The following is a 12,396-nucleotide window of genomic DNA, read 5'->3' as shown; positions in this document are numbered from 1 at the left end:
TGTTCACTTGCTTCGCCTCCCCATCTGCAGTGGCCTGGTGGTGTTGGGCATGCAGAACAGCATCCATGCAACATTTTGTGGCCATTTTCGGAACTATCCTGCTTTTTTTTTTTACTTTGCTCTACCCTCTATGTACTTACCCCTCTTCTACTTTCAGGGCCCCTTTAGGCATGTTCAGCTAAGCATATCTCACACACCCTCCCGACAGTCTATAACTGATATATTTCTCTCTCTCGCATACCAGTTGATGTATCATTATGGTCATGTATAAATCCCAGCAGAACAAATCTCCAGGCATGCACAGGAGACCAGAAAGTTAGGTGTAGCAAGCAAGATATTAGTTACGCCAGTCCACTTAATCTGTTAGGACAGAACATGCAAAATTAAGATACGTTAATCAATTATGTCGCTTTAACAAAGGTAGAAACTAGTGATGGGTCAAATCTGAATCCAGAATTTGAATACCAAACAGTATCTAGAATATACCCCTTGAATCCGAATCTAGGTCTCAAGGGTCAAAAATAAAATAATGGTAGTGTAACATTCAACCCTTTAAATAATTATTTCATAAACTTAAGTTACCAGATAATTATGTATTGTATTTTTACTTATAATAATAACATGTTAAAAGTACAATTTCTTGGGGAAATGATAATAGAATCGGTAGGAAGAAATTGGCCTAGGAAAATTCAGTGATTGAGTGGTCAAGTATTAATTTACTTCAGTTCTTCTAAGATTTTTTTAAAAATGTTTTTTTTTTTTTTTTTTCAAATATTGAGTCCTTTGAATACTAAAGTTTTGATTAGCCCATCCTTAGTAGAAATTAATTTAATAGTTCTTACGCAATTATTTTTACTTGTACAAATGCAAAGTAATACTAAGACCCGCAATAACACATGCTTAGGTACCTGGTCGTCTCAACATACATGCATTGAGCAGACATGCACCTACGAGACATGCTGAAATCACAATAGTGATGCAACTGCAAATTATCGCAGTTCTCACCACAACAAAAATAAATATTTGGTATTAAATGTTTGACATCACACACAATAAGCATACAATAGCCAACAATGCTAGCAGGTTTTTCTAACTGACATGTTTGATTAAAATTTAATATTTGATAAGAAAAATCACAATGTGTGAAAACAATTTCAGAAATTTCACCAAAAAATGCAGTAAACAAAACTTATATAAAGTACACAAATGATAATAGTATTACCAGCAAACCAGGTTAACAACTTGCAAACGTTCATTTCCATAACCAGGAAGTCTGTTACGTCTACCATTTATGTCGTGCTTACATCACGGATGTGTTCGAATGTGATTGAATCACGCTACTGTGATTCCAGCATGAATGTTGAACAAATAATTTTGCAATTGGAAAGAATGTAGCAAAGTTTGGTACACATGCGTTTGTTGTTTCGTAGGTATTGAACTGGATACACAGAACACCAGTGTGAAAGTGTTATTTTGGCCATGTTGAAGGTTTTTGGTTAAATATTCATTAAAATAAAATGTCTTAAAAGCAGGCATCTCACACAGTCAGTGTGAAAATATATTTATTTTCGTTTTGGATCTGAGAGTGAAGACATTCAGTAATTTCCTGTTAAAATGTGCATTTCTAATGCTAGTAGACTGACCTCTCCATGTTAACATGTACTTTTGGGACACTTTTTATCTGGTGCTATTACAGGAAACGACCATTTAGGCCCAGCCACTCTTCCTCTTTCGGTTAACCAGAATGCATTTGGAGAATTCCCCTAATCCCCTTCCTCACCTTGTGTGTCTGGAGAAAGTTCCTATTGTCCTTAGATAAAATAGGGAGACTTCCCCTCTCTAGGGTGAAGGTAGGGAAGTGTGATTGGCTGGAGTAGGGGCCCCTCCAAGTACTATGAATTGTGGATGCAGGAAGCTAAGGCAGGAGGATGTGCTAAAGATGTCATGTGTGTGTTAAAATTACTCAAAGGAGGAAACATGTGGTAATTCGGTGAAGGGAAAGGACCACAGGGTTGTAAACAGGTTTTTTTTAAATATATTTTTCTTATTGCGTTAGTTATTTTGGTTCTCAGCAAGTTCAAATGAAAGCCATACAACAACCCACTTTCTGCCATTCATGTTGAACCAGAAAAGTTATATCAAAGAACTGAAGTCCAGAAAATCTGAACATCTGACTGGGACTTAACTACAGAAAGGATATTTCCCCACCTGAGGAAGACTCTCTGAAATGGGTGTTTCCCAAGGAAAAGGAATTTACAGTAGTCGGGGATTTCCCACTAAATAGGAGTTTTATTTTAAATAATAGATTTATTTCAACTTTTTTTTTTCACTAGACTAAAATTTACTTATTAATTTAATCTTAGGAGTATTTAGCTGGGTATAACTTACAACTTATTCAGGTAATTTAAATAATATCTTGATAAGTATATAATTATTAGTGTCTGTATCATCACATGAAACATTAAAGAGCAAACTATTGTTATTCAAGTGGAATTAGACCTTCCATTTAAATTTATTATATTCTATTAAAAAAAAGTTTTGTTTTTTAAAAACCCACATGGTTTAAACCGGCCAACCTTGGTTGTAAAAACCCTTATATACCATGGAAAATTAATGAAAATTTTCGGTCAAGGGCTAGACCAGTCATGTTGGTATTTAAAGGAATAAAATGAGGAGGGGAGGGGTTTAAGAGTATGATAGGAAGGTGGGAAAATATAGTAAGGAAAAAGGTTAGCAAGGCAACAGGAAAATTTTTTTCTTTCTATCTGTGTGTGCATGCATATATGCATGCATCTCTTCCCCTCCAATTGACTTGTATTAGAATGATCTGAAAAATATATTTTTTCTTAAATTTAAAATATTAAGAATAATTATTTTGTTGGAAATGTATATCCAAAGTGTATCAATTGTATGAGTATGTCAAATATGTATATTTAGTCTTTCACAAAAAAATGTTAGTACTCAAGTATTACAACTATATTTGCAGCAAAAGAAATCTAATCAAATATGCAAACATGTGCCTCAAAAGAATCTTTAAGTAAAGAGTCTGTAATGAGAGAGTATTGCATGCAGCTTCTATACAATGCGTAGAAGTTATATATGCTTATAAAAATTAAAATAATTGGCTCTGAAAAATAAGCATTGGCCAAAGCAGAATGCATGTCACAGGTTTCAACGGTTGTACGCATTTCTCATTCTTCAGATGTTCTGCCTCGAATAGAGGAAGTGCAGATGGAACATCCTCTCAGTCTATACAAATGCAAGCAGATGATTGGTCAAAAAATACACTTTTAACATGGTTCGGTTCTCCCCCCCCCCAATAAGAGAAGGTCAGGAAAATTGAAGTACATCGATTTTGAGGTCTTCGGGCACCATTGGACCCTTCGGGTGGGGCCTCGGTTTGTAGGCGGGGGAGGGGGGGGGGGGAGTCACGGAGTCAAATGCCCACTCAAATTTTCAGGAATCCAAAAATTACTTTTCTGGTGCACTTAGAGGTGTACAGTAGAGCACACCTCAACCGGAATCATTGGGGGGGAGGTCTATTCCGGTTATGGGAAAATTCCGGGTAAGGGGAGTTGCGGTAGGGCCGGCCTCCGAGCCGGATGAATGACCTTCATTGTTCATTCTAGCAAGCTGGCAAGCGGGTGTTTCTTATCTCTGTGGGTGGGTGCGTGCGTGCGTGCGTGAGCGAAGAGGAAGATGTAGAGGGTTCGTGGGAGGTAGTAGGACAACAGCTACAGTGTTGTGTTACTTCTGTGTTGACGTGCTAGTGATTCACACTTCCTGGAGAGTGTATAGTCACTGCCACGCACAGTTGCACAGTTTACATTTCACATACACAAGAATAACACTTCAAGCATGTCGTTTAAAAACACAGAGATAGAGAAATACAGATAAATGTAGACTGTTTAACCATATATTAACGTATAAATATATACATAATACATATTTGTACACTAAATTATTGTCTACAAACTGAAAGCATCACACGTTGGAAGTAAATGTTACTGGCTATCACGTGTGTCAGCGTGTGTACTCTCGGGCCGGCCGGAATTTTCCGTTTACTTGACATAGTGAAACAATAAAATTAAACTACTTACAGCATAAACATCTTTATAGTAATTCACGTCCGACGCGAAAACCAGCGGTGTATTTACGCAATGCGCGGGAAAGACTGGCTATAATTAGCTCTCTGACAGACGTGCGTGCGCGCGCGCGCGCCTGCAAGACATGTACAGTCAGGCAAAAGCAAAAACTCCTCGTTCCAGTGCGGGAATGTTTTAATTTTTTTTGGAAAATTAGTTCCGGATATCGGGAGTTCCGTTTGTGGGAATTACGGGGTGCTCTACTGTATTACAAAGTCAAACTTCAGTGGGACAACCTCCTTCCCTCCCTCCTCTGTGGAATGGGTCCTGGCCCCTTTCAACGAAATGTTAATTTTCTATTAAAAAAAAAACTAAGTTTTTTACTAGGTCATCCTTCAAGTCTTAACATGTGCTTTAGTTTGCCGGACCAAACAAAATGTTTTTTGGCGACTGTATACCATTGCTATATCATGTGTTTATTTCACAAAATATGTCTTAACATGTGCTATGTGGGGTATCGTGAGCATCAAATAGAATCATGTGCCGACCCTCAATGACAGTCTCATCCTTTTGTTGCAGAACCGATGACAATAATTTCAGGAGTTGAACTATAGGACAAGGGAGAGGGGAAAAAACCACTACTTTTGATTTATGGACAATAACTATGCTTTTTGTGCATCTATGAGGCCAGGGCACGGGATATTAGCTCAAAATTGACCGTCCTCTCGGTTTTAGGGAAAAGTATGGAGGAGAGGGGGGAGGATGTCACAAAATTTCATAAATAATTTCTGTTTCGATTGGTAGTGTTTACAATCAATTCTGTGACTTAAACACCCCCCCCCCCCAACTCCCTCTCAGGGAGAAGGTCATTTGCCCCCATTGTTTTTTAAGTTGGAAAAAATGAAGTATGTTTATTTTTACGTGTTTCCGGGGCCTTTGGGCACCATCTGTCCCCCTCGTGGGGGGAGGGGGTGATAATTATCCCCCGAATTTTCAGGACATTGAAAATTGAGTTTGTGGTGCTTTTCGAGGAATTTACAAAAAATTTAATACAATATGAACTAAAAAAAATAAAATTATATTTAAAAAAACACATTCATTGTTTTATGAACTAAAAAATAAAAAAATTAAAACTTATTTTAAGTAATTTGTTCAACAGCGATAGAATTAACTATGACTCTATAAAGTAAGTTTACTAAGCTTAAAATAAGAATCAAGTAAAAAACAAAACTGTTAATTTTAAAATGAAATAAAAGCGTGGGATGCTTTCTTCTTTCATTTTCATGACTGTGTTATAAAGAATAGCCATTAGTGGTTGAAAATTAAAACAACTGATAGCAAGTGTGCGTTACTCTCGTCTTTCATTTTCATAGTGACTATCCTAACGATAGACATTAGTGATAGAAAATTTAAGACAACTGATATCAAACACCTCTCACTATTTTTCAATAAAATTAATTGTTTTGTTTATTACTAGATTCTGATTTTAAACGTACTAAAAAAATTACATTATACAGAGTCATAGTTCATTCTGTCGCTGCTGAACAAATTACTTAAAATTATTATTTTTTTTTTTTTAACTTTTCTGTCCATAAAACTATGAAAGCATGTTTTTTTTAGTTTTTTGAAATATAATTTTATCTATTTTCAAAATGAAAATTACTCTTCAGTAGATAACTGTTTAGTTTTTCGCTAAGTTTTAATAGTAGCAGTGATTTTTATGGCACATATCACCTAGAACTAAAAAGTGAAAACTTTGCAAAAAAAAAAACTACGAGACTATGAAATTTATTTTATGTTGATCATTGGCTCTCTATTGTTTTTATTTTGTCTCGCTATAATTGGATAATGTTTAATGTTGCAAAGTAAGAAATTATTTTATAAATCCTAAATAAATTTAAAAAAATAAAAAAATATGTGAGCGAGTGTTTTTCACTACTTGCCAGTGATTTGTAACATCTAACCTCAGTGACGAGTGGATTTGTGTGTTTTCATGTTGCAAATAAGTTGGTTTAATAGTAAAAATCAACTCTCTGAAGCAAATCAAGCGAGAAGTAATAAACCAAGGGTGAATAATGTAGAAATGAGAATAACCTTCAAAAAAGAGAGAAAAATTAGTCAGCTTTAGTTTTTAAATAAAAATAAAAAAAATGAATTTAATTAAGTGGGAGGGTGCATTGTTTTTGGGGTATTTTATTTACTAATACTAGCATATCTATTAATCTATGTACAATAAGAAAATTTATTCCAGTATTATAAATTTCAAATTAAGATGCAATTGTTTCAAAAATCTTCAAATATAGTTGGTGTCTGTAATGTAAAAACAAGGGGAATTTTAATTTTAATAATTCTGTGAATACATTCAAATTAAATGGAAGTGGAAATGTCAGAGATGACAAAATTTAAATACAAATGTGTATTTTAGTGTAGTAGAAAATTAAGAAACAAAAAAAAAAAAAAGGTTCAAAGTAATATAAATCCAAACACACTATAACGAGAGTTATAAAATCGGGGTACTTAAACTATACTTAAAAAAAATATTAATCTTTGAAACAGAAAGTGACACGGTGGTCAAGTGATTAGAAAATTCACCCCCCCCCCCCCCAACCCTAAGGCAACTGGGGTTTGATTCCCGGTGGAGTCGAACCCGGATTTTCGCAAGTGGAAATGGGCAGACAATGTCATGGCCTGTTGGTTTTCTCTGGGTACTCCCGTTACCCACACCAATTCATACCCCATCTCATCTCCCCTCATACATTCTCTCCCGGATAGGGTAGCCGCCTCCTGTGAGTGTCAGCCCCATTCCATCTATGTAGACCCTGCCTCAGGCGGGACACTATGTGGCGATTCTCTAGGTACCTTTACAACATTACAAATTTCAACCTTATATAGTTTTGTTATGAATGAAATCAATATATCTTACATTCAATGTGATTTTTTTAGTTAAAAGTATTGGAATTATTCACAAAAATGCCTGACAGTGGTGCAACATTAGCAATATCATGAAGTTGCCACGAGCGAAGCCATGGATTATAAGAAGCTAGTTTATATATGATATTTTTGATAATATTAATATGACTATTATTGCCACAGGAATTTCATGAGACACACTTTCAAGTTTGAGTTTAAATGGCTATACACATGGTTGTAACTAAATGTTTCAGTATGTGTTGAGAGGTCCCCTAACTAATTATATTATTGTGTTTGTCTGGGATGAGATTCTGGTTCTGTTAATGTAATTTCAAAATCTATGCACTGAGTGAGTGAGTGAGTGAGTGAGTGAGTGAGTGAGTGAGTGAGTGAGTGAGTGTGTGTGTGTGAGAGAGAGAGAGAAAGTGAGTGTGTGTGTGACTGTGTGTGGACATGCATTCCTGCCTGCATATGTGTGTACACAGGGCCGCAACTAGTCTCTGGCACCCGGGGCATGAATGGATTCATGCGCCCCCCCCCCCCTCTCTTTTTTTGCACATACCACACCAATAAAGCGGTTGTCCAGGGGGCCTCCCACGGAAAAATGGTGCTATTTAAGCATTTTCCCTACCTACATGTAACAGCTTCTGTGCTACTGTAACTTCCATGCATGAATCCACTATGTCCATAAAGTAGTCCGTATAATCACTACACTTGTTTATTAAATTGTCGTCATAAATGTTTTTTAAAGATTCAAATTAAACTTGCGAGACCTTTTTGCAGCAAAGATTTTGATGATATCATCATAGCAAATAGAGGATGCTCTCTCATGTTCTATGGAAATAATGCTCAAATTCGACAGTTTGTCTTGCCTCATACTATTTCTTAAATAATTTTAACATTTTTCAATTTGCTGAAACTTCTTTCGCCTGAATAAATTGTTACAGGAAGAGTAAGAAATATCTTAAGGGCTGTGGTCAGTTTTGGATATCTTTCTTCAAGTCTGTGTTTGTGAATGAGCTTCAAGAGGGTCGCTGCAGATGCTGTTTTCATAGTGTCATCAACTGCCAAGGCGTGATGTTTAAAATTTCCATTTCTTGAACTATTTCTTCTCCATTGATGTCATCTTTGTATGTTTCAGACAACCATTTTGCTGCAGTCTTCAAATCTTTAACTTCCATTTTGTAGATGTTATTCACATTTAAAAAGCTAAACTTGTCATTAATTGCTTGAAGAGCCTGAAACCGGGATTTTAAGGCATTTACTATTCCATCAATGATATCTAACAAAGCTATTCTAAACAGATCGTGATCTGGTAAGTCGGAAATTTCATCTTCGCAGCATTCGTCAAACATTTTCTTCTTTTTTCTTTTCCTTTTTTCTTTAAAATCAGCAGGTACATTGTTGTTCTCAGCAATCTGCTCATGTCTGTGGATGAGATGATAGAAAAGCTCAAAAGCTGCAGTGTGCAAAAATCAAAATACATAATTGACAACCGGAGTCGGGTGATGTAGCAAGATTATACATCAATTATCATCACACAAGACATTAAAATGTAGAATATATGTATAATTTTATTCAACATACCTTTGTTGCAGCCTGGCTCAGATAACCATGACGACATAAAACATGATGATAGATGTGCCGCTTTGTTTCGTTCTTTGGTTTTCTTTCTGTTTTCAGATCCCGAAGGTTTCTTTGACATTTTAATCAATTAACTATTAATTGCTCTAAACTAATTTACCACAAAAACTGCTAACTCTTGATCAACACAACCACAACACAACCAATTATAGCCACGGTCTTATAAATATAAAAACTGGAAACACTACAGGCACACGTCGACGCCACTCCGGCAGTTCAGCTCTGAGTGCTGTATGACCCACGCGTCACGCCACCCCAACGAGTAACTTGAGTACCGCCTGCGGTGCGCCACTGCTTCCTCACAGCCAGTGTATACTGTATTTGTATAGAGGACGCATTAAAACTTTCTAATTATCCCTTTACAATTTTTTATGTTAATGATGAACTTAACATTTTTCTCAGAGTATTTTAAAATAAATATGTTGTGATGTTATATTGTAAATCAGATTAGACATTCCTGGCATGAGAGTTAAAAAACATTTTACCAGTTATCATTTGTAGTAGGAATTACAATGCAAGCTATTTCGGCGCCCCCACAGCTTTGCGCCCGGGGCATATGCCCCGCTTGCGGCCCTGTGTGTACATACGTGCATTTGCAAGAGTGCATGTATATATTTTTTCATGTGGCCTGAATTGTGCTTGGGTGTGTCTCGGGGAATTTTTTTTCCCTTATGGGCACACAGTATTGGAATTTCTGCCAAAACTTTGCAAATTCTAGAAACATGTGTCCAGGACCCTTTCAATGGAAAAAATCTATAGTGTGCAGTCCATCCAATCAGAACAGTTGGAAATAACAACCATTCCCACAAACACATACTATTTCATTCAAACACTGCAATTTATTTTTAGTTGTACAACACATTAGAAAAAGTAGTTTTATACTTTTAAAATATTAAAAGTCAAGAACGACATTAAACATTTTAATGCTTTTTTAAACTATTTTTCTTATTTATAATTGAAATGATAATATACATGGCTGTGCAAAAGTGTAAGTTTTACAATCAAGCACGGACATTGCCATGGTGCAATTATCACAAAATATGACCATAGCCTAAACTAACAATATTACAAATTAGTATTTCCTAATACAGTAATACATTAAAGAGTAATTTCAATTTTCATAACTGAAAAGCTGATCAATTCTTATATGCTAAGTCATAATTTAAGCTGGTAAGTATGATATAGCCCACTGTATCTCAAATATAAATCATGAAGTACACAAACTCGGACAATGTAACATTCCTAAGGTTTTCTCACAGAGTTTTCAATCTAGGCAATTTTTTTTTCTACAATATTAAATTGTAACTCCTTGGTTGATGAGTACATTATTTTACTCACCTCAGAACGAAGATTTATTTTATGAGCGCTGTCCTTATACACTGAAATGCTTTTTTATAAATTCTTCCCTTATCTCGATGCCTATTCTATCACCTTGAGATGAATTCTTAACTGGTACTGCTTCGTAATCCTAAAAACCACCAATCATTAAAAAAGTAAGTTTCAGAGTATGCATGAAAATTTCCAAAAAATTAATAAACCAATGTTCTTGCACTTGCCTGCACATGTATGCCTTCAACATTGTCATTGCACGCTCGTCCAATGTTGTGCAGTACTGCACATGCTTCGATGATTGCTACAGACGTAGTAAATTTGCACCGAAGCTTCTGTTGGAGACATGGGAAGCGTTGTTTCCATGCAGTGAAAAAACTTTCAACGACAGCGTGCGTCGTCCTGTGCGCATCATTGTACCTCCTCTGTGCTGGAGTGGGAGAATCCCCCAATACAGGCACGAAGAGGTAAGGCAGTTGAGGGTAGCTGTTGTCACCCAGCAACACGGAACCTCGGTAATCTGCAGATTTAAATCTTGCTCTCACCTCACTATTTTCAAACACCTTCCTGTTTTGGCAAGAACCTGGCCAACGACAAGACAGATCTTGTATGACCATCGATGGTCCCACAACAACCTGGACGTTGATTGACATGTATCCTCGAGTGTTTCTGCAAACAAAAAATTAATTTATTACACATGAAGAATTAATTTTATGTTTTAACCTTTAGCTAATACATGAGACAAAATGTCACCTGTAGAGCTCTGCGGATGCACCACCGGGCGAAACTACCGGGATGTGCGTGCAGCCCACACAGCCCACCACATCGGGGAAGTGAGCCACATCGTAGAAGTCGTTGCAGATGAACGTGATCTTATCTGTCTCAGTGGGAAAGTCGATGAACTTGGAAGACGCCTCTGCCAATCGCTGGGAGACACGTTTTACTACTCGTGAAACTGTGGCCTGGCTTACACCGACTATGTCGCAGCACTCCTCCTAGGACACACAAGCAGACTCTGTAAGCTGTGTTGCTAGTATCTAATTCAAACATACACCTAAAGTTGTACAAAACATCTACCTACTAATTACTCTACAAACATCAACAAATACACAAAGCATCTGAAATTACAACTAAGTAATTTTTTGTACCAAGATCTACATGATTATGATGTAGATCAACTATCTCCAATCCTTCAGCAATCTAAAATCTATAGAAAATCCATGGATAGAATAATTTCTTGTACAATTTATAGGATTTAAATTTTTGTAAAAAAAAAAAAATCATTTAAATTATCTTGCTAAAGCATTTCCCCCCAATTTTAAATCTATACTTGCTTCACTCTGCTTTTCAAAGCAATAATCACACAAGCACAGAGGGTAAACTCAACCAATGATGGGCACAATCACTAAAAAAGAAAAAAAGATCACATTTTACCCTGTCATTAATACACAAACCCTAAAATGAAAAAAATAAAAAATAAATCCTCCCCTCACCCCACAGTCTTATCTTTAGTAACTCTACCAACCTACCAATGTTTAAACTTTCTTTCTCTTAGATCTTTTTTATAGCCAAGTCTTCTTTCAGACAACACACACACACTAGGTTAAAATACCTAATTAAACAAATATAGCCTACAGAGCTGTGAGATTTCAAACAGTTTTTTCGCACTTCACTTCAGTTTTTATTTATTACATCAATTTAGATTTAGGTGGAAAAGAGTTACCATATTACTGATGAGGGTAGAAGGAACTAGCTTCTTGAATGGATAAAGCAGAGTAAAAAAAATTCAAGATTCCATGTAGCCTATACATATGCTATATACATATGCTACAGTAGTAAAAAAATAATTTCTCATATTCCAAAGGCATCATACAATTCCTCTACAATGAATTAATACGAGGTGTGACTATTAAACTGGACTGATGCTGCTCCCAGCAAACTGCAAGCGTGCTGCGACATGTTTGAACATGACTGTGTCTCCCCCACCCTCAGCTTGCTAGACAAGCCAGCAGATCATGTCAGAAAAAATGCCTAGTGGTCAGACACAGCAACAGGTTAACCTCAAGTTTCTTGTTAAACTAGGGAAAACTGCCACAGAAGCTTATGCAATGTTGAAAGAAGTCTACGGGAATGAATGTTTATACCGTACGTAAGTTTTTGAGTGGTTTAAACAGTTTAAAGAAGGGTGTGAAACGACAGAAGACAATTGGCACCTAGGACGGCCCTCAATGTCAAACACGGACAAAAACATTTACAATTGGTAAATTAATCCGTGTTGATCGTCGTCTCAGCATCCGAGGGCTTGCTGAAATGACAGGAATCAACAAAGAAAGTGTTAGACCATCCTAAACAACATCGCCACTAATCCATATTTGTTAGACAAGGTGATTACTTGTGATGAATCGTGGTTTTTTACCTACGATCCCGA

General features: G+C 36.3%; 1 protein-coding gene across 4 annotated transcripts in view; it reads right to left on the bottom strand.

The window, feature by feature from the left end:
• Nucleotides 1-12,396, bottom strand: part of LOC134541719 (putative nuclease HARBI1) — a 38,101-nt gene that overhangs the window by 7,398 nt on the left and 18,307 nt on the right. For 2 of the 4 annotated variants that reach the window (XM_063385375.1, XM_063385368.1), the window contains exons 2-4: nt 10,722-10,963; nt 10,196-10,637; nt 9,978-10,107 (exon numbers count right to left, since the gene is read on the bottom strand). In XM_063385375.1, the coding sequence (XP_063241445.1) occupies nt 10,012-10,107; nt 10,196-10,637; nt 10,722-10,963 (780 nt within the window). In that variant the 3' untranslated portion in view covers nt 9,978-10,011. Of the gene's footprint in view, nt 1-9,458; nt 10,108-10,195; nt 10,638-10,721; nt 10,964-12,396 lie in introns of those variants that run through there. The other 2 variants (XM_063385382.1, XM_063385389.1) reach the window with 1 other exon arrangement.

Source organism: Bacillus rossius, chromosome 1, assembly GCF_032445375.1.
Source record: "Bacillus rossius redtenbacheri isolate Brsri chromosome 1, Brsri_v3, whole genome shotgun sequence".
In the NCBI taxonomy this organism is placed as follows: Eukaryota; Metazoa; Arthropoda; class Insecta; order Phasmatodea; family Bacillidae; genus Bacillus; species Bacillus rossius.
The sequence above is the reverse complement of the archived record's forward strand: the minus strand, read 5'-3'. Positions and strand labels throughout refer to the sequence as shown.